Genomic DNA, 21,425 nt, shown 5'->3' with positions numbered 1-21,425 from the left:
TGCAGCTGATTAACACTAAGCTTTTTAAGCTAGAGGTATCATGTTAGGCTAGCCATTTCCTTTGCGTCTGGCTAAGGGAATCTGTTTAATGATAGCTGTTGCTATCTTTCATTCACATTGGCATCAAGTTAGGCTCTTTTATTATGTCAAGTTGACACACACAAAAAACCTTGGAAGGCATGTTGTCTACTTGGTGAGATTTTTTTTATTCAAAGTTGTTAAATGGTCAATTCTTCGGTATCCAAAGATGAACTGTACCTGTTATGAGTTATCTCTGGGAGTCCCTGGGTGGGGAAAATGGTTAAGCACTCAACTACTAGCTGAAAGTCTGACAGTTCAAACTCACCCAGAAGACAGTCCTGGCATTCTGCTTCTGAAAGGTCACAGCCTTGAAAACCCTACGGAGCACAGTTCTATTCTGATACACACGGAGCCGCTGTGAATCAGAATGGACTCCATGGTAACAAATAACATTACGAGTTATCTTACTTCTATTTTAATCAGAGGCTGTCTTCCTGCTTCCTCTTTTCCTGCTGTGCCCCTGATTTCCATGCTGCCTTTCCACCCTCAGTGGTGGTCTCAGGAAAAGCACATCCATTTTTAACATGATGCTTAAAATAAAAGGAGGCAGTTGAAAAATTATCTGAGTAATGAAGTAGCTATTGAGACGACTTCGATCTGGAGCTATGCTACGTGCTCTGTAGGGATTTGAGCAAAATGTACAATGTTGTTCTCCGAGATTAAAAACTCATAGACTAGCTGGAATAATAAACTAGCCCATATAAAACAACTAGCAACACAAGATTGTGTATATGCATGAGCAACCAATAGCTAAGGACTATGGCACACACTAAGTATATAAAACTTCAGATAAGATAAATCAGTTAAAAAGGGATTCCTGGAAGGGATGGGCCTTATGGCAGGTCTTGAGAAATGGGTAGATTTGATTAAGCAAAAGAAGCATATTTGAGAATGGGTTTGGCATAACCATCCGATTTTCAGGTTGGACTACCAACCAATGACTACATCTAAAGGCCCAACTGCCTTTGGTTGGGCTTCATAGTTGCTGAGACATTATAGATTCCAGGGTGGCTAAGATGGTCAGAAAGGAGCCCTGGTGGTTATGTACTTGGCTGCTAAACGAAAGGTAGGCAGTTTGAACCCACCAACCACTCTGTGGGAGAAAGATGCGGCAGTCAGCGTTCGTAAGGATGACAGCCTTGGAAACTCTACGGGGCAGTTCTATTCTGTCCTATAGGGTCGCTATGAGTTGGAATCAACCTGACGTACAACGGGTTTGGTTTTTTTGGTTTGGTCCTTCCAAGGAATTTGTATTTGAAAACCCAAAGTATCTGAATATAGAATTGATAATGAGAAGTTAAACATACTGTTTACCCTCATTGCAGGGGTGGGGATTGAAGGGGGTTTGAGGGGACTGGGGAGTTGTAGTTAAAGGGCACAAAGAAAAACAACAGGTTTCCTGTCCTCATAGAAGATAGACTCAAAAAAAAATAGGAGAAACTCAACTGAGTGAGTTTAAATTTATTGAATAATTTAAAACAACAGGTTACTAAAAGTAGAAACAGCTTGCTGAAGAAGAAACCATAATATCACCAGGTGGTTGTTATATGTAGGATATAATACCTTCATAGAGATTGTGAAGATGTGGTCCAAGCAGTTTATAGGATGTATGGAGTTCTTTCCATCAGCCGCTGCTTGGAAACCCCATGGGGCAGTTCTGCTCTGTCCTATAGGGTGGCTATGAGTCGGCATTAACTCGACAGCAACGAGTTTGGTTTGATTATGGAGTTCTTTGATTCTAGGGTGGTCCAGCCAGTCCCTTGGTCCTTTTGATTGAGGGTAGGGAAATGGGGGTGGGGAGCAGCTCTTAAAACTGATGTCTCCAGGCTCCTCTCTTAAATCACTGCTGGCCCAAGAGAACACTCTATCCATATCATGATTCAGTTAGTGTCTTTAGAAATGTCTTTACTCAGAAGTGGGATAAAGGGGAGAATAGCCTCATAGCTTAATTTTATGTGGCAGAAGCTTTCTGGAAGTAACTGCCAAGTGCTTATCTGGAACCAATACTATAAAGCATCAGATTATCGACTATATGCACAGATAGTTCATTCTTAATATCTTGGAGGCATAGAATTTAGTGCCTGGCTTCTTGGGGATGGACAAGGAGAGTGAATTAGTCAATAAATGTGGTTTCGAAGTACTGGAAGGGAGGACCTTCCCTAGACGTTGGTTCCCCAGACAGTGGCCATGGAGGGCTGCCTAGAAACAGGAAGTGCCTTAACAGCCGCCATGAGCAGACTCCTCTGGGACTAGTTGTCTGAGAGCAATCAAGAGTAGTGAAAAGTCAGGGGTAGCCTTTGCATTGTGGGTTGTGGTCATGCTTCTTTTAATGACAATTTGAGGTACTTTTCATTGACCAAGGCTTAAGTACTGACTTTGTTTTTTATAATGCCTGTTTTCAGCATTGATGCTACTATTTCATGCTTGTAAAGAACAAGTAAAATTTTTCATTACATATAATGGAAACTTGCAGACCTGCTGTTGAAATAAAATAACCCAGAATTATATCAAATTAAATGAGCTTTTAGGTGACATTTTCATTTATATTAAACTATAGATTATTTTATTAGTTTGTGTTGCTTAGTGTTCAGTGATTACTCATCCTCATTTAAAAGCCCTGTCTACTGTTTAATTTTTTTAAATATGTTGGTTAGAATGTTATGTTCTTATTTTTAATCTTTGCATAAAGAAATAATCCTGTATGTATATGTTTCCATATATTTGCCTTCCAGGTGCCAGGATTGCTGAGTATTCCCAACTGTATGACCAGATTGTATTCAGAGAGTCTCCCCTTAAAATTCAGAAGGATGACTGGGCCAGCCAGCAGGAATCCTCTAGCCTTAAGTCTACACCACCTTCCCAGGCTCAACATGGTTGTGAAGACTGGCTTTTGCATTCAACCTACAGTAATGGAGAATTAGCAGATTTCTGTTCCCAGCCAGAGCAAGACTTGAAGTCAATATATTCCACTCTAGAGTTCAGTACAAAAAGTACTCCCAGACAATTGTCCACAGCTTACTCCGTGCCTTCTCTTCAAACCGCTGACCCTCTGCCAGGCCCCGTGCAGAGACGCAGCGTGGTAGTAAGTCAGCCCAGCAAAGATAACTCATGTCAGGACCATCTTTACAACTCTTTGGGCCGGAAAGGAATCAGTGCTAAATCTCAGCCTTATAACAGGTCTCAGTCAACTTCCTCAGTCTTGATAAACAAATCAGTGGACTCCATCAGCTACCCTAACGAGACCAGAAAGAAGCAGCTGCTGTCTACTTTACACAGAAGCTCAAGGTGTGACAGTCACCAGGATTTGCTGCCAGGTGTTGCCGACTCATGTCAGCAGGGCACTGGAAAACGCTCGGAGCTCACACTGCAAGACTCACAGAAAGTTCTAGTAGTCAATAGAAAATTACCCTTAAGTGCCCACATAGCTACCCAGAATTATTTTTCCAATTTCAAAGAGACCGAAGGAGATGAAGATGACTATGTGGAGATAAAGTCAGAAGAAGATGAGGTAGAGTTAACTCATAATCATAGAAGAAAATCTGACCCAAAGGAGACGGAGGCTGACTCCTTTGATAATGTCTGCAGCAACAGCACATCTTACTCTTTAAATAGTCCTTGCACCCCAAAGAAGCCGATAAATAGCAAACTTGGTCTTTCACCCTATCTGACATCAGACGGTTCTGACAAACTGGATGACTATCTTTGGAGCGGGCCATCTCCCAATCAACAAAATATCGTCCAGTCTCTACGGGAAAAATTCCAGTGTCTTAGTTCGAACAGCTTTGCCTAAAGTTCTTAATAGTAGCTGCCTGGATTGACTTCTTATTATGCTCATAAATTACAGATACTGATGAGGTGTTTTATATGTACCAGATGAAAGCAATTTTGTAATAACCGTAAGGGTGTAATATACTTCCCTTTACAGCACAACTTTTTGTAACGGCTAATGACTAGCCAGGATTGTACTGTAGCAGATATCAGCATCCAACATGTATTCTGGTGCTGATTATCTTTATGTTTCATGTAAGTCAGTCTTACTTGAAAATTTTTAGGCATTTTTTTAACATGATGGCCATGATATTTTTCCCCATATCCTGACAATAATGCCCAGACTTTAAGAAATGCAATAATCCTCTAGTATTCACTGGAAGCTGTGAGTAGTTTTATCCTAGGACTCAAAGGCAGCAAGGAGGCTTTTTCAAAAGGAAAGAAAACTAAAGCTACATGAAGGGATTATGCTTAAATCTGGCATTTTTGTTACATTCATGGCAAGACCCTAGAGTAACATAAGCCAGAGATCTCTAGTTAGAGTGTAGTCTGTGCTGCCCACTTTAGAGTCTCTATCTTGGTATTCCTACATCAATTCTTAACAATGCAGAAATTGTGTGACTGTTGAAGATTGAAATGTGGCAGGACCAATTTGCTCTAAGCAAAAATCCTTAGCTGTATTCCTGGACAAGACCTGGATAATGTGCTGCTCGTATTGTTTATTTTATGATTTCTTGGGTGAAATGTTTCCCTTCATGGCTTAAAGAAATCTATGTTCAATAAAATGCAAATTGACTTAATTTTGAGAAAAGATGAGATGATATCTGGGATCAACTAAATTTTCTCATATCACAGTTAAGCAAGATAAAAAAAACACAAACTCTCCATACCAACAAATAACCAACACAAAGTAAACCATAAGCTAAAATAAGACAAAGCACTTTAAAGTTACCCTTGCCTGAGCAGTTTTTCCTAAGTACATTCATGAATTTTGAATTCAGCCAAGTGACCTCATTTTGGTTCTGAGGAGTCATTGACTGAAGGAATGTGGCAAGAATTTGTTTCCTATACCAGACATAACATGGGGGCCTTTTTCCAATGTTTTGAGACATATAAAGGGACAGAGTCTTGGTTACTAAGTTCTAACAATGACATCTTTTATGTTGTAACTATGGTCTTTAAATGGCAATTGATTATGATCGTATATACTGATCTAACTCCTCATGGAGAAACAGAAAAAACGAAGGCAAGACTTTAAGGAAAAAGCAAAATCAAAGACATTAAAGAAAAAAATGGAGGCAGATTTCTTGCTACTTTATAGATTCCATTTTATTGAAGATTCCAGTTAATGCAACAAGAATGCTTTCTCAAACAGTAGAGTTTATATTCTCATTTTAAGCAATTTTACTTTCTGTGTCTTCACACCCTCTGCATTTCCATTTTAAAAGATATGATACTATGTGTGCAGAAAGGGGAGCTAGGCTTTTCATTTAAAGGTAAACAATAATTTGAATTAGTGACCTCTTAAACCATAATTTTTTTCCTCTTTTTAAATCCTATGCCTCTTTTTCTTAAAATGTGACCATCCTTATTTTACTGATAGGTACCCAAGGCATTCATTTTTGTTTTTAAATAACAAAAAACACTCAACCCAAATTTCTTCTCCAAACTATTCTTTTTTTCTTGTAGTTTAAAAAACAAAGTCAGTATTGAATAGCATGTTTCTGGAAACATTCCTTCTTTCATTGCCTTCGTTTAAACATCATACAGGCTTTCAAGATTAAGCAATATCAGGGAAAAAAAGCACCAAGAAAGTATGTTCTTAGACTTGCTAGAAGTATTTGTAAATGCTTTTACATTACCTATAAAAAAACAAATTTACCTAAGTCTTCTTGTCCCAGGAATGCAGTTTCCCATTTGGGCTTTCTACTTTGTATGACCCAAATTCTACATTATTCATACTGTCGTTATGTCTTAATCTCAGAAATCATTAATTCTTCACAACAGTGTCTTGTCTTGCTGCATGGCTTTGGGGTCAACTATGGGAATATGCTCTGCTGCTCAAAGGTGGATGTCTTACTGTATCCAGTTTCTCCGTGGTTGGCTTTAGTTTCTGGGACAAACCTGTAGTGTTAAAAATCACCAGTAACTTCCGTCAGCCAGGATGCAGATTTTCAGAGCTATGTGTATATACATAATCATGTTCGTACTTTTTCCTCAAAGTTATTGGTTAAATGCATTTGTTTAAAATAGTTTCTTTTGGAGGTGGGGTGGGGTGTATATAATTGGGGAAAAAACTTGTATGTACTTAAACATATGTCAAGTTCTTATTAGGTCCCTGTGCTGATGGTTCAATTTGTTTTATAAGTTCACTTTACACCCACTCTGTGAAAAATACATCTAGGAAAACATAGTTTAAATACTGTATATAAGATAACGTTAGTAATGCCCATTATTTAATAAAGTTTGTAAAATACAAAGTAAATTACAGCGTGATCAATTTGTTTAGAAAGACCAAGAATTTTCCAACCTGCATTTAGCTATAATACTTTATTAGCGGTACAGAAAGTGACTCAGGGAAGTGTGTTTCAGTAGCCCATGACAGCCAGCTTTCTAGATCTTTGGATTACTATTGACATACTGAATTTAATTTTATTTTCTTGATGTTATTGTTGCTAGGTACTGTCAAGTTGGTTCCAACTGAAGCGACGCTATATACAACAGAACTAAACACTGCCCGGCCCTGCCCCATCCTCACAATTGTTGCTATTCTTGAGCTCATTGTTGTAGCCACTGTGTCAGTCCCTCTCATTGAGGGTCTTCCTCTTTTTCGCTGACCCTCTACCAAGCATGATGTCCTTCTCTAGGGACTGGTCTCACCTGATAACAGGTCCAAAGTACCTGAGACAAAGTCTCACTATCCTTGCTTCTAAGAACATTCTGGCTGTACTTCTTCCAAGACAGATTTGTTCGTTCTTTGGCAGCCTATGGTATATTCAATATTCTTCCCCAACGCCATAATTCAAATGCATCAGTTCTTCTTTGTTCTTCCTTATTCACTGTCTATTCATTATCCAGCTTTTGAGTGCATATGAGGCAATTGAAAATACCATGGATTGGGCCAGGTGTACCTTAATGCTCATGGAGACATCTTTGCTTTTTTAACACTTTAAAGAGGTCTTTTGCAGCATATTGACCTAGTGCAATATGTCACTTGATTTCTTCACTGCTGCTTCCGTGGGTGTTGATTATGGATCCAAGGAAAATGAAATCCTTGACAACTTCAATCTTTTCTCCGTTTATCATAATATTGCTTATTATTCCAGTTGTGAGGATTTTTATTTTCTTTATGTTCAGGTGTTATTCATACTGAAGGCTGTAGTCTTTGATCTTCACTAGTAAGGGCTTCAAGTCCTCTTCACATTCAGCAAACAAGGTTGTGTCATCTGCATAATACAGGTCGTTGAAGAGTCACCAATCCTGAAGCCCCGATCTTCTTCATATAGTCCAACTTCTCGGATTATTTGCCTATTGATCTATGTACAGGTTCCCACGAACACAAGTGTTCTGGAATTCTCATTCTTTGAAATGTTATCCATAATTTGTTATGGTCCACACACTGAAATGCCTTTGCGTAGTCAATAAAACACAGGCAAACATCTTTCTGGTATTCCCTGCTTTCAAGATCATCTGACATCAGCAATGATATCCCTCATTCCACGTTCTCTTCTGCATCCACCTTGAATTTCCAGCAGTTCCCTGTTGATGTACGGCTGCAACCATTTTTGGATTATCTTCTGCAAAATTTTATTTGTGTGTGATATTAATGATATTGTTTGATAATTTCCGCATTCTGTTTGATCATCTTTCTTTGGAATGGTCACAAATATGTATCTCTTCCAGTCAGTTGGCCAGGTGGCTGTCTTCCAAATTTCTTGGCATAGACAAGTGAGCACTTCCAGCACTGCATCCGTTTGTTGAAACACCTCAATGAGTATTCCATCAGTTGCTGGGGGTTTGTTTTTTGCCAGCGCCTTCAGTGCAGCTTGGACTTCTTCCTTCAGTACCATCAGTTCTTGATCATATGCCACCTCCTGAAATGGTTGAACATTGACCAGTTCTTTTTGATACAGTGATTCTGTGTATTCCTTCCATCTTCTTGTGATGCTTCCTGTGTCGTTCAATATTTTAGCCATAGAATCCTTCAATATTGCAACTCGAGGATTGAATTTTTTCTTCAGTGCTTTCAGCTTGGGAAATGCTGAGCATGTTCTTCCCTTTTGGTTTTCTAACTCCAGGTCTTTGCACATTTCATTATAATACTTTTTTCTAGCTGCCCTTTGAAATCTTCTGTTCATCTCTTTTACTTCATCATCTATTGCATTCACTTTAGCTACTCGACGTTCAAGAGCAAGTTTCAGAGCCTCTTCTGACATCCATTTTAGTCTTGTCTTTCTTTGTTTTTTTAATGACCTTTTTATTTCTTCATGTATGATGTCCTTGATATCATTCCACAATTCACCTGGTCTTAAGTCATTAGTATTCAATGCGTCAAATCTCTTCTTGAGACGGTCTCTAAATTCAGGTGGGATCTATTCAAGGTTGTACTTTGGCCCTCTTGAACTTGTTTTGATTTTCTTCAGCTTCAGCTTAAACTTGCATATGAGCAATTGATGGTCTCTTCCGCAGTTGGCCCTTGACTTCACTCTGATTGATGATATTGAGCTTTTCCTTTGTCTCTTTTCATAGATACAGTTGATTTGATTCCTGTGGATTCTGTCTGGAGAGGTCCACTTGTATAATTGCCATTTAAGTTGTTGATGAAAAGTATTTCCAATGAGTAGGTCATTGGTCTTGCAAAATTCTGTCATGCAATTTCTGGCATCATTTTTTCTTTTTCTTTTTGATGCTTAAGTCTTTTTATTGTGCTTTCAGTGAAAGTTTACAGTTCAAGTTAGTTTTCTCATACAAAAATTTATACACACATTGTTATGTGACCCTGGTTGCTCTCCCTATAATGCGACAGCATACTCCTTCTTTCCACCCCAGATTTCCTGTGTCCATTCAACCAGCTCCTCTTTTTGCCTTCTCATCTCGCCTCCGGACAGGAGCTGCCCATTTAGCCTCATGTGTCTTCTACTTGAGCTAAGAAGCACTCTTTTCACCAGTATCATTTTTTGTCCCATAGTCCAGTCTAATCTTTGAAGAGTTGGCTTTGGGAATGGTTTCAGTTCTGGGCTAACAGAGAGTCCTGGGGTCGTGTCTTCCGGGTTCCCTCCACTCTCAGACCATTAAGTCTGGTCTTTTTACTAGAATTTGAGTTCTGCACCCCACTTTTCTCCTGCTCTGTCAGGGACTCTCTGTTGTGTTCCCTGTCAGGGCGGTCACTGGTTGTAGCCAGGCACCATCTAGTTCTTCTGATCTCAGGCTGATGGAGTCTGGTTTATGTAGCCCTTTCTGTCTCCCGGGCTAATATTTTCCTTGTGTCTTTGGTGTTCTTCATTCTCCTTTGTTTCAGGTGGATTGGGACCAATTGATGCATCTTAGATGGCCGCTCGCTAGCTTTTAAGACCCCAGATCTGACATTTCTATCACCAAGGCCATATTTTCCAACTACTGATCCTTCTTTGTTTCCAACTCTTGCACTGTAATCACCAGTAATTACGAGTGCATCTTGATTGCATGTTCGATCAATTTCAGACTGCAGACGTTGGTAAAAGTCTTCAATTTCTTCATCTTTGGTGTTAGTGGTTGGTGGATAAATTTGATTAATAGTCGTATTAACTGGTCTTTCTTGTAGGTATGTGGATATTGTCATACACTGACAGTGTTGTATTTCAGGATAGCTCTTTAAATGTTCTTTTTGACAGTGAATTCGATGCCATTCCTTTTCAATTTGTCATTCCTGGCATAGTAGACCATATGATTATCTGATTCAAAATGGCCAGTACTAGTCCATTTCAGCTCACTAATGCCTAGAATATTGATCTTCAAGCATTCCATTTCGTTTTTGACAACTTCCAATTTTCCTAGGTTCATACTTCATACATTTCATGTTCCAATTACTAATGGATAGTTTGCAGCTATTTATTCTCATTTAAAGTCATGCCACATCAACAAATGAATGTCCCGAAAGCTTTACTCCATCCACGTCATTAAGGTCGATTGTACTTTGAGGAGGCAGCTTTTCTCCAGTTGTATTTTGAGGAGCTCATCAACCTGAGGATGAGCTCCTCAACGTGAGAAGCTCCTCTCCCAGCACTATTACAGTGTTCTGCTGCTATTTATAAGGTTTTCACTAGCCATTTTTTTCAGATCACCTGGTCCTTCTTTCCAGTCTGTCTTAGTCTGGAAGCTCCGCTGAAACCTGTCCACCATGGGTGACCCTTCTGGCATTTGAAATTACCAGTGTCATAGCATCTAGCATCACAGCAACATGCAAGCCATCACAGTACGACAGACTGACAGATGAGTGGTGGATTTTTATAGGCATCTAAATCACTAGATTATCTTTTTTAAAATTTATAGTAGCAAAAAACATCCTTTTAACTTTCATTACTGAATCAAAAATTAATGTAAAGGTTTTTTTGGCACAAAGTAAAGTATTTTTTCATGTAATTTCAAGTTCTGATTTTCTTTGATAGACAATAATTGGTTAACAAAAGCATGCATATATAAACTGATAATTATACTTTCTAAAGCAATTCCATTTCCAAATATAAAGCCAACCAAGATTACAAAGAAAATATACGTTATCTAACTTTCTTCACACACAGGAAAATGGCTTTTAAAACTTTCTCCAGAGTGTTTTAGAGTGGACAGTTTCTAAACTTCACACTGAGAATCAATCAGGCCTATCTTTTCTTATCGTTCCACCTTGAGGTTGAAAATAGATGGCATTTGCTGTAAGTTATAAGAATTCAACTCAGAGAAGCAAATGACATAGAAAAACAGGGCCCTGTGCAAATTCTATATATAAATTAGCTTTGTAATGAGCTATAAGTACAGCTATTAAACATGAATACTTAATAACATTTGTCTATTAAGTTGTCTTTTGATGTAAAAAGAAATCAGAGCCAGATATTTCTATATTTTCAAGAGCAAATGTGAAAAATACTTCAAAAGCTCTCACATCCTCTATACTATGTAAGTTTCCCTATCTGGATAGTGGTAATCCTACCAGCCAGAAGGAGATTACAGAAAAAGAAAGCTCATCAAGCTTTTTGCTAATTTGCATATGTCTTTAACTTAAACCTTGTGGATAAGACCTGGAGCTTTCTGTTGTATGTTTCCTCGGTGCTTTCTGTTTTAAAAAAAAAAAACAAAAAAGCGTGAACCCATAAGCATTCTCTCCATTTAGCTTTCCATATTTTTCTTTCCTTACAAGTAGTTTAGAGCATGAAGATAATGTGTAATTGTGCTGGATTAAAAAGCATAATAAATGCAAAATATGATTGACCAATAAATCTATATAACTGTATATTAATAACATTTGGAATTTTGGGGTTATAGCATACTTGAAAATTCTTTGGCAGATGGTCCAAAATTGAGGAAGTATATTCTAAAATTTAGAATGTGGAATTATTGTCTCATTTGACCCCTTGAGGTGGGAATGTTTCTACTAGCTCTGCACAGTGCCTGGCAATTTGTAGATAGGTGTTCAGTAAACATTTAATGATTGAATAGTTAAAAACTTGTTTGCACCCAAAGCATGAGAAAAACACATTTAAATTAGAGACACAAAGAAGGGAAGAACAACAGCAACCACATTGCTTTAAAAGGCCACCGTGAAATTCACAGCACTCTCAGAAATCCAATATCATCTTTTTTTAGTGTTCCTATTCAGTGGACTGGAGTGCCTGAGTGGTACAAAGGGTGCTCAGCTGCTCACCTAAAGGTTGGAGGTTTGAGTCCACTCAGAAATTCCTCAAAAGAAAGGCCTGGTAATCTAACATTCAAACAATGAGACATTGAAAATCCTAGGGAGCACAATTCTACTCTGACATGGATGGGTCTCCATGAGTCAGAGTCCACTCAGTGGTAACTGGTAATCCAGCGGGTCAGTTGTTGCTAGGTGCTCTCGAGTCTGGAAGTGGGGCATTTTAGAAAGACCCTATGCCCCTTTTCCATCTCACCTTCCCATGTCACCAGAGACATTTAAGTGAGACTTCCAGTAACTTTTTAAACTAAGAAATCCAAGTGGTCACATGAGAGTGGGATTATCACACCCTTCTCTGAAAGAAATTCCATTGAGACCAAAAGTCTCTCCTAGTAACTGGCTTTGATGCTGTGAGGAGAGCAGACAGCATCCTAGGCTGGAGTTGCGGATGTAGGCAGGTGGGTGGAAAGGGCCAAGAACGCGGGATTTGTGGTGCCAAAAGACAAGCCTGCCTAATTTATAATCATGGACGGCGCCCATGGGCAAATTCCACTTTGTGTATCCATGAAAAACAGCAAAGCTCTAGTTTTCTGGCAATGCATCCTAAATAGGAAAGGAAGAGAAGCAGCAGTTGCACTCCATCAGTTCTAAAGCCATGGTGATTCAGCTCAACGTGAGAGAACAGGACGTGGAGAGTGATCAGATCATCTGCTTGATGGGGCCAACAGAAGCCTCCAAATACCCTACTATTTGTATAACAATGTATAGCTCTCCACGTATTTCTCACATAATCATCACAACAGGGCCCTATAGTCAGCAGATTCCTTCTATAACCAGTTAAGTCAGAGGCTGTTAACAGATGGCCCAGGGGCTGAGTTTGTCTTCCACAGTTTTAAAGCGGTCTCGCACAAAAATCCAGATTTCCACCTTTAAACAAAACAAAAGATCTGGCCTGTTTGGGCCCGGATTCTGTTTAGGTGGTTCTGTGAGATCTAAGGATAAGATGCAAAGGTGGAAATCACCCTACAGGGTTTGGCTTGCTATTTCCTGCAGAGGAGACTTCCTCTGTTCTCCACTACGGATTTTATCAGCAAGTTTAAAGCAACCACTGAGCACTTGAATGCAGATGTCTTAGATGGGAATTAAAGGCTCCCCTTGAAGAGTAACATGAGTGTATGTCATAGAGAGTCTGCAGAATGCATTGGTTCTTTGGGTGTGCTTCACTAGTTTAGATTATCTGCCTGGGTTCCACAGGCTTCCATAGGCTTCAGCTTTCTGAGACCAAATACTCGCCAGCCCATTCTCCTCTAATATTATGTGCTCACTGTCTTGGTTTGCTGGTGCTGCCATAACAAAATATACCAGATGTGGGTGGCTTGAAGGAACAGGAATTTATTTTCTCACAGTTTTGGGGACTAGAAGTCTCTCTTCCAAGGCTGTTTACCACATAAACATCCTTGAAATGATAGTCTGGAGCAAGAACTGGAACAATAACATTAAAAATTCATAATCTTTGACCCAGTAATTATACTTCTAGGAATTTATTCTAAGACAGTCATCAGCTTCAGCTAAAGATGTATGTATCAATGTCTCCACTCATGGTCTCGCCTGCAGAACCACACACTGCTTGCTAATAATGTGGATTTGCAGATCGATGTTGGTGTGTGTGCTGCCCACACTCCTAAAGATTAGAGCTGCAACTTCCAGACTCATGCTTTCTAGATTAAATGCAGAGACCAGACCAAGACCACTCCCAGGAGCCACAGAAAAACTGCATCAAGCTCAGAGTTGCTCCCTAAGCCCAAGCAAACCATTAGAGCTTCAGGTGGTCCTTCCTAAAAGACCAAAGCCTCCCCATCAAAGACTGAGACTTTCATGGACGTGCATCTTACCTGACTCTTGAAAAGGCCAAGTAACCTTCCGGATAGTTGCTGGGTCTGTCTGTTTGGGCAGCCCCACTGAAAACACTATTCTTCATATCCCTGTCATCCTGGGTCATCTCATAGGACCTTGGTCCCTCTAATCATCAATCCTAGCTCACGTCCCTGTCCAGCGTGCTCTCTCCTGAACCCACCTTCTCCCTCCCGCTGTCCTTCCCACATCTCCCTGTATGCTCTGGATTACTGTAAATTCCATACTTAAATTCCTCTACATCCTCATCGTTTTAACTAAACAGTCCCTTTAATTCACTTCTTTTTTTAAAAAATAAAACAACTCTTCTTTGAGAACACTGCTTCTCCTATGACCCTCTCAAGGGGAGGCTGTTCATTCTCCTCCACCACTCATCTGTTAGTTTGTCCTACCGTGGCGGCTTGCATGTTCTGTGATGCTGGAAGCTATACCACCAGTATTTCAAATCCCAACAGGGTCACCGATAGTGGACAGGTTTCAGTGGAGCTTCCAAACTAAGACTAGAAAAGAAAAGCCTGGCTATCTAGTTCAGATAATTAGCCAAGGAAACTCTATGGATCACAACAAAATATTGTATAATAAGATGGCATAGGGCTGGGCAACATTTCATTCTGTTGTACATGGAGTTGCTATGAGTCAGAGCCAATTCAATGGCAACTATCAACAACAACCCACAAAATAGATTGTTATAATATATAGCCATTAAAAGTCATGATTCCAAATACTATCCTTTCTCAATTTCATTAGAGACAGTAATTGAAAAAGATACCAGTATATACTACGGTTGCAATTTTGCAAAACAGTTTAAAGTAACAAAGAGATTGAAATTAATAGTTATATCTTGGTGATAGTGTTGTGAATTTTTTTCTTTTTACTTTATGCTTTTCCATACATTCAAAATTTTGTATATTGGGAATATTTTACTTTTACAATCAGAAATAAAGGTTGTTTTTGTCAGTTGCCATCAGGTCGGTTCCGACTCATGGCAACCCTGTGTATAATAGAACAGTACATTGCCCAGTTTTTTGCCATCTTCCTGATCTTTTATATGTTTCAGCCCATTGTTGAGACTATTGTGTCAAACCACCTCATTGAGGGTTTCCCTCATTTTCTCTGACCCCCTGATTTACCAAACATGATGTCCTTTTCTAGGGATTGGTCTTCCCTAATGACTTATCCAAAGTAAGCAAGATGAAGTTTTAGCATCCTCACTTCTAAGGAGAATTCTGGTTTTATTTCTACTACGACTGATTTGTTCGTTCTTCTGGAAGTCTATGGTATATTCAATATTCTTCAATACCATAATTTAAATGTATCAATTCTTCTGTCATCCTTTTTCATCGTCCACCTTTTGCATTCATGAGGTGACTGAAAAGAACATGACGTGGGCCAGGCACACTTTAGTCCTCTAAGTAACGTCTTTGCTTTTTAGAACATTACAGAGGTCTTTTATAGTAGATTTGCCCGATTCAGTATGGTATTTGATTTCTTGACTGCTGCTTCCGTGGGTGTTGATTGTGGATCCAAGTATAATGAAATCCTTGACAATTTCAATATTTTCTCCATTTATCATGATATTGCTAATTGGTCCAGTTGTGAGGATTTTTGTTTTCTTTATGTTCAGTTGTAATCCTTACTGAAGGCTGTAGTCTTTGATCTTCATCAGTAAGCACTTCACGTCATCCTCATTTTTGGCAAGCAAGGTTGTGTCACCTGCATATTGCAGGTTTTTAATGAGTCTTCCTCCAATCCTGATGCCTTGTTCTTCTTCATATAGCTCAGCTTCTTTGATTATTAGAATATAGATTGAATAAGTAGGGTGGAAGGATATAACCCTGACCCACACCTTTTCCAATTTTAAACCACGCAGTATCCCCTTGTTCTGGTCAACTGACTGCTTCTTGGTTCATGTACAAGTTCCACGTGAGCACAATTAAGTGTTCTGGAATTCTCATTCTACACAAGGTTATCCATAATTTGTTATGATCCACACAGTAGAATGCCTTTGCATAGTCAATAAAACACAGGTAAACATTTTTCTGGTATTCTCTGCTTTCAGCCACGATCCATCTGACATCAACAATGATGTATGTCACTCGTTCCACATCCTCTTCTGAAACTGACTTAAACTTCTGGAAGTTCCCTGTCCAGGTATGGCTGTAGTCATTTTTTAATTATCTTCTGCAAAATTTTGCTAGCATGTCATATATTAATGATATTGTTTGGTAATTCCCTTTTATAATTCCCCTTTATAATCACAAAGAAATACTGTATGTTTTTTAAAAAGACCACTCAGCTCAAGCATCAGATTCTCTTCCAAGAATAGAGCCACAGCCACTCCTCACCATCTCATCACTGTTTTTTTTTTTTGTTTTAATTTTGTTGTTGAAAATACACACAGCAGAACACACACCAATTCAACAATTTCTACCTGTACAATTCATTGACATTGATTACATTCTTCGAGTTGTGCAACTTTTCCCATTCTCCTTTTCCAAATTGTTCCTCCCCATTAACATAAACTCATTGCCCCCTAAGCTCACTATCCTTTCCATTTGCTATTATCAGTTTGATCCCATATAGGTAGTTCTTAAAAGAGCACAATGATCAAGGTACTCATCACCATTTTCTGATTGGTAGAACTCTAATCAAGGTACTCATCACCATTTTCTGATTGGTAGAACTCTATTGAGATACAGTTCACATACCAAACAGTTCACCCATTTAAAGTGCACAGTTCAATGGGTTTATGATATTCACAGAGTTTGCAATCACCACCATAATCCATCCTAGAACATTTTTATCTCTTGGTAAAGAAATCTTGTACCTTTTAGCTATCACCCTCCAACTCCCTCATCCCCCTACCTGCAGCCAAAAGCAACCACTAATCTACTTTGTGTCTCTATATATTTGCCTTTTCTGTATGTTTCATATAAATGGAATTATACAATATGCGGTCCTCACAAGCATTTTTAAACAGGAATATTGCAGCACTTGTAGAGTGGAGTGGCAACTGTCACTAAGGTGGCAGAGTTCCTCCTCAGAACTTCCTGAGGGTAAGGACTTGAAAGTCTCATCTTGGTGACCAGTGTGGTTGGTGTTCAGTAGTGGTCAATGGCTGTCTGCTGAATGAATGGTCCTCATTTTAAGGATGACACAAATAAGCCTCCCAGGTCTTATGTGACTTGCTCGAGAACATAATGGCAGTAGGTTAATGGTGATTCAAGTCTGGGATGGGGCGAGGGGAGTAGGTTCGCTGGGAGAGGGGTGCGAGGGTTTGGTTCCACTTGGTGGAGTAAGAGGAAGACCAGGCAGTCTGTCAGCTGGAGGACAAGCGCCTGGAGTGGGACCCGGATGCAGCGGTGGGCATCCCCAGCGGGCGCCGCGAGCGTGCTTCGTGCCAGGCTCCATGTGTGTCCCAGACACTGGCTCTGATGCACTCTCGTGGGGCGCGTCACCGGCCAGAAGGAGGTGGCACAGCGGGCCAGTAGGGAGGGGAGAGGGCGGGAGAGAGGTGGACGAAGGGATAGGAGAGGAGGGGCCCTCAGCCAGGACACGGGCTTCCAGGGCTTCCCGGGGAGTGCACTTTGCCCTACTGCACGCTGCCATCGCAGCCTCTTTGAATGGAAAAGCAGCTTTTACAGCATCTATTTCTGGGAAAGTTAAGATGGAGCCGGCCACAGGGTAATCAGTAGGATGAGGCCCGAGAATCGAGGATGACTCATGTCCAGCATCCACGCACGGGTGGGCGCTGCTTTATTCCTGAAGTTCTCTGGGAGGCAGATGCCACCGGTGGTACCCCCGAGGCAGCCACCGGAGAGCAGGGAGGAAGAGCTTTTGTCAGGCGCTTCATGGAAAACTGTGTTCACTGGAGACAGCATTGCCTTTGGCCATGGAGGAGCAGAGTGCCTGGGCCAGACCTGGAGGCTATGGGAAAGCCCTGGTGGGCCTCCCCCAGAACTAGTGTAACCCTAATACCTCACAACATGTTTTCTCCTTTTCAAAATGGGCGATTGAGAGTTTGACATAATTAGTACCATAATGATACTCTAAATAACCTATAAGTTTTTTTGCTTGGCATTTTGTACACTCTCACTTTCAACGTCCTTTTTTATTACACCAGCTGCACTGGTCTCTTTCCAAAGGGGTGTGGGGCCTTCTCTGCTCTTGAAGCCTTGGTCACCCTCCTTTTCTTTGTTCTCTTGGGAGATGGCCTTCAGCCTGTAAGGCAGCAGCTAAGAAGACTGCCTGGCGCTTTTGGTCTAACTTTCTTGCTTGCTTGCTCCTTATCTCAGTCAGAGTATACTTGGCAGGCCAGTGACACTATCCAAGAGATTTTTATATAATTTTTTTTTGCCTGTTACAAACATAAAGATTAAAGTCCAGACGTCCGACATGCATATCTTTAGTCTAATAAACAGTTTCTTGTAATTGTTTTGTGATGTATACTCATCCGACCATCTGTGGGCTATGTGTCTGAGGACACTACAGAACCCTTGCAAAAATGATATATAAGCTCTGTTGTAAAAATTGCCTGTCGGGACTCCATGAAGACAGCCAATGTTGCTGTCGGGCTCCCTGTTGGTGTCACCTCCTAATAAACTTTCTCTCTCTTTCTGAGAGAAAGAGCATGCATGAATGACTTGCATGCGTGAATGGCAATCATTGGCTTGACTGCTCCAGGGCATGGACTCTAATCAGGCAACACTAAGATTCCTCTTGCCAGGATCCACAAACACCGGGCAGGCTGTTTAACTACCATCCCTTTCGCATCCTCTTCCTTTTCCCTTCTATCATTCATCCTAAAATAATTTTTTTTTTTTTTTTGGCCTCTGTAATAACATTAGTTTCCAAGGTTCTTCATGATATAGTTGATGATGCCAAAGGAGCCTTTTGTTTCGTTTACCTTTTATTCTTTCTGAATGTTGCATTTACATTTACTTTCAACCTCTTTAGGTTATTTTTTTTTAATTGTGGCAAAATACACATAAAATTTACCATTGTAAAATGTACAATTCAGTAGCATTAGGAGTATATTCGCAGGGTGTGCTCAGAGCAGGGGACCTGAAGAATGGCTCTCTGTTTACAACACACCCAACAGGAATCTGGGTTCATTGTGACAAGGGCCACAGCTTGTGGCCTTCCTATGAACAGTTGCCCTACACATGAAAAAAATAAATCAGTTACCACTATCTAGTTCCAGGACTTTCTCATCACCTCAAAGGAAGCCCATTAAACAGTCACTCCCCTTTACCTCTTTTTCTGCAAGAGCATTAGTTTTAATCAGTGTATACAACTCAGGAGGATCACCTTAGTGGTTAGGGTCTAAAGACAGCTGGGAGCCAAATCCACCACCCCATGTTTTTCTCCATAGTGCTCATCACTACCTGAAATTTTCTTGTTCCTTTATTGATTTTCTCATTTATTGTCCCTTCACCTGGAATGGAAGCTCGATGAGGGCAGGATCTTATTGCTCTTGTTCACTGCTGGATCCTCCCTTGGCACTGGAGAGAGTGCCTGGCATATGGTAGGAACTTGTGAAATGGTTGTTGAATGAATCACGATTTGAGGTGATGTGGGTTTCATACATGCATGCTCTTTCAGTTTAAAGACATGGCTGCCTTAGACATGAGTAGAGTGGTCAGTAGGGGACTCCTGGAGACTGAGAGCCTTGGTTATGATCCCGCTGCACTGGGTTGTCAATCTTAATTCCCTCACGAAATGGGGAAATAATACCTACCTCACAGAGTTACTCTGGGTGGTGCAAATGATTAACACTCTTCTGCTGCTAATTAAACAGCAGTTCAAGTACACCCAGAGGTATCTTGGAAGAAAAACCTGGCAATCTACTTCTGAAATATTCACCTTTGAAAACCCTGTGAAGCACAGTTCTACTCTGATACACATGGGCTGCATGAGTCAGAATCAACTTGATGGCAACCAGTTTTTACCTCAAAGGTATGGTAAAGATTAAATGAGAGAACATATAGAGAATGCATAGCCCAGGAACTATCACATGCTAAGCCATCAGTGATGTTGTCTATTATTATTTTTATTTTTATAATACTCTAAACCAGCAGTCAGCAAACTTTTTCTATCAAGTGCTAGATAGTAAATATCTTGAGTTTTGTGGCCAAGAGACAAAATGGAAGATATTACGTAGGTACTTATATAACAAGAGAAAAAAGGAATTACCATATTTTTTATTGATGAAATTGAAAACTTTGTGGAAACTAAAATTTGAATTTCATATAGTTTTCACATACTACAAAATATTATCAATTCTGTTCAGCCATTTAAAAATGTAAAAGCCCTTGTTAGATTGTGGGTTATATGAAACCAGACTGTGGGCCGTAGTTTGCCGATTCTTATTCTAAACTAGAAGAAAGTGTCGTATCAGTGAATTATTGCCTCATAGAATTATGGTTAAGAATCAGGTGCCTTGGTCTGCAGAATGACCTCACCACTTATTAGCTGTGAGAGCTTGGCCAAACTGTTTGACCTCAGTTTCTTCACATGTAAACTGGAAACCATAATACCATCAACTTTATAAGGTTTTTATGGATGTTGCTGTACTCCAGTGATTCTGTGAAGCATATTTTAATATCTCCAAAACTGTGATTCATCATTCAGTTGATTGTGCCATACAATAACTGTTGGCCAGGTGTCAGTCATGGCCAATTTGCCATTGCCTGTGCCTGTGGCAACTTGGTCATAGCCGGGCATCTTGTATCTTTGAATTATGTGCATCATTTAGCAGAAGTCTCGGCCCTGAAAGAGATTTTCCCAGGACTTGGAGGAAATCATGGAGGTTGGTCTGGCTAAAAGTCACTTGCAATTGGCATCCAGAAACCTACGTAAGTATGTTAGTTCTTGGTTCATTTCATGGACATGTATCTGAAAAGTTAAAGTAGATCACCAGGTCTTTCTTCTGAGATGCCTCTGGGTGGACTCAAACTTCCAGCCTTTTGGTGAGCAGCCAATTGCATTAACTGGTTTCACCACCCAGGGACTCCCTCAGTCCTTTTTATTACACTATTGGTAACTCATTAGAGTTTTTATATTGTATTCACCAGCACATATATGAAGGCAAACTAATAGAAACCCTGGACATAGGCTTTTTAAGTTTTAAGGATCTTGCAGAGCCTCTTCCCTCAGGCCTTTTTGTCCTGTTGCCACATGTTGGGGGGGGGGGGGCAGAGTTTCCCTGAGGAAGATGGTGTCATTTCACAGACAGCAGGCTGGAGATGAACATGAGGTTTCCAAGGAGTCACACCAATCTTTCCAACTGTTCCCAGTCAGAATGGAAGTTGACAACGCAATTTTTCTAACCTAGAGCAGGAAAATCTGACTAGAAACATTTATGCTACTTTTTAGATTTATTGAGCCTGGTGACTCCTTTGTTGCATGCCTTGGTTGTGTCTTTAAGAATACTGAGCAACCCCCAAAGAACAAAATGCTAGACAGGGAGCAATGTGTGTGTGTGAGGGGGGGATAGCTTATTAGTTTAGCTGTTTAATGTTGAACCCTCTTCCCGTACCTCTATTTTATAGCACAGTGGGCAAGACCATGAGTTTCTGGGAAAATTATTGCTGTCAGTATGAATGTTTTTAGTGTTCAAGGGTAAATTTGGGGTATGGAAAAAAACTACGTACGATGATGAAGAAAATAACGAAGCACTGTAGTATACCTCTTTTAAGATGAGAAAACTGAGCTTCGTACAACTAATTGCTCATGCTTAAATGAAAGGACTTCTGTGTCCGAGTGTGGGCCTGGGTTTCCCACT

The 21,425-nt window shown here is 40.1% G+C and overlaps 1 protein-coding gene and 1 non-coding gene across 3 annotated transcripts in view; both read left to right on the top strand.

Moving 5' to 3' along the window:
- Positions 1-6,334, top strand: part of PLEKHG1 (pleckstrin homology and RhoGEF domain containing G1) — a 133,930-nt gene extending 127,596 nt beyond the window's left edge. Inside the window, exon 15 of one of the 2 annotated variants that reach the window (XM_004368829.2) lies at positions 2,814-6,334. In XM_004368829.2, coding sequence (XP_004368886.2) covers positions 2,814-3,871 — 1,058 coding nt within the window. In that variant the 3' untranslated portion in view covers positions 3,872-6,334. The remainder of the gene's footprint in view (positions 1-2,813) is intronic. The other variant, XM_023729125.1, reaches the window with a different exon arrangement.
- A 12,346-nt stretch (positions 6,335-18,680) lies between these two features.
- LOC111820349 (small nucleolar RNA SNORA11) lies at positions 18,681-18,806 on the top strand. Its single transcript, XR_002823902.1, has one exon. It is a non-coding gene; the product is annotated as a small nucleolar RNA SNORA11 (small nucleolar RNA).
- The last annotated feature ends 2,619 nt before the right edge of the window (positions 18,807-21,425 follow it).

This window comes from Trichechus manatus, unplaced genomic scaffold (genome assembly GCF_000243295.1).
Source record: "Trichechus manatus latirostris isolate Lorelei unplaced genomic scaffold, TriManLat1.0 scaffold00002, whole genome shotgun sequence".
NCBI lineage: Eukaryota > Metazoa > Chordata > Mammalia > Sirenia > Trichechidae > Trichechus > Trichechus manatus.
Note: the sequence above shows the minus strand (reverse complement) of the source record. Positions and strands in the feature narration are given on the sequence as shown.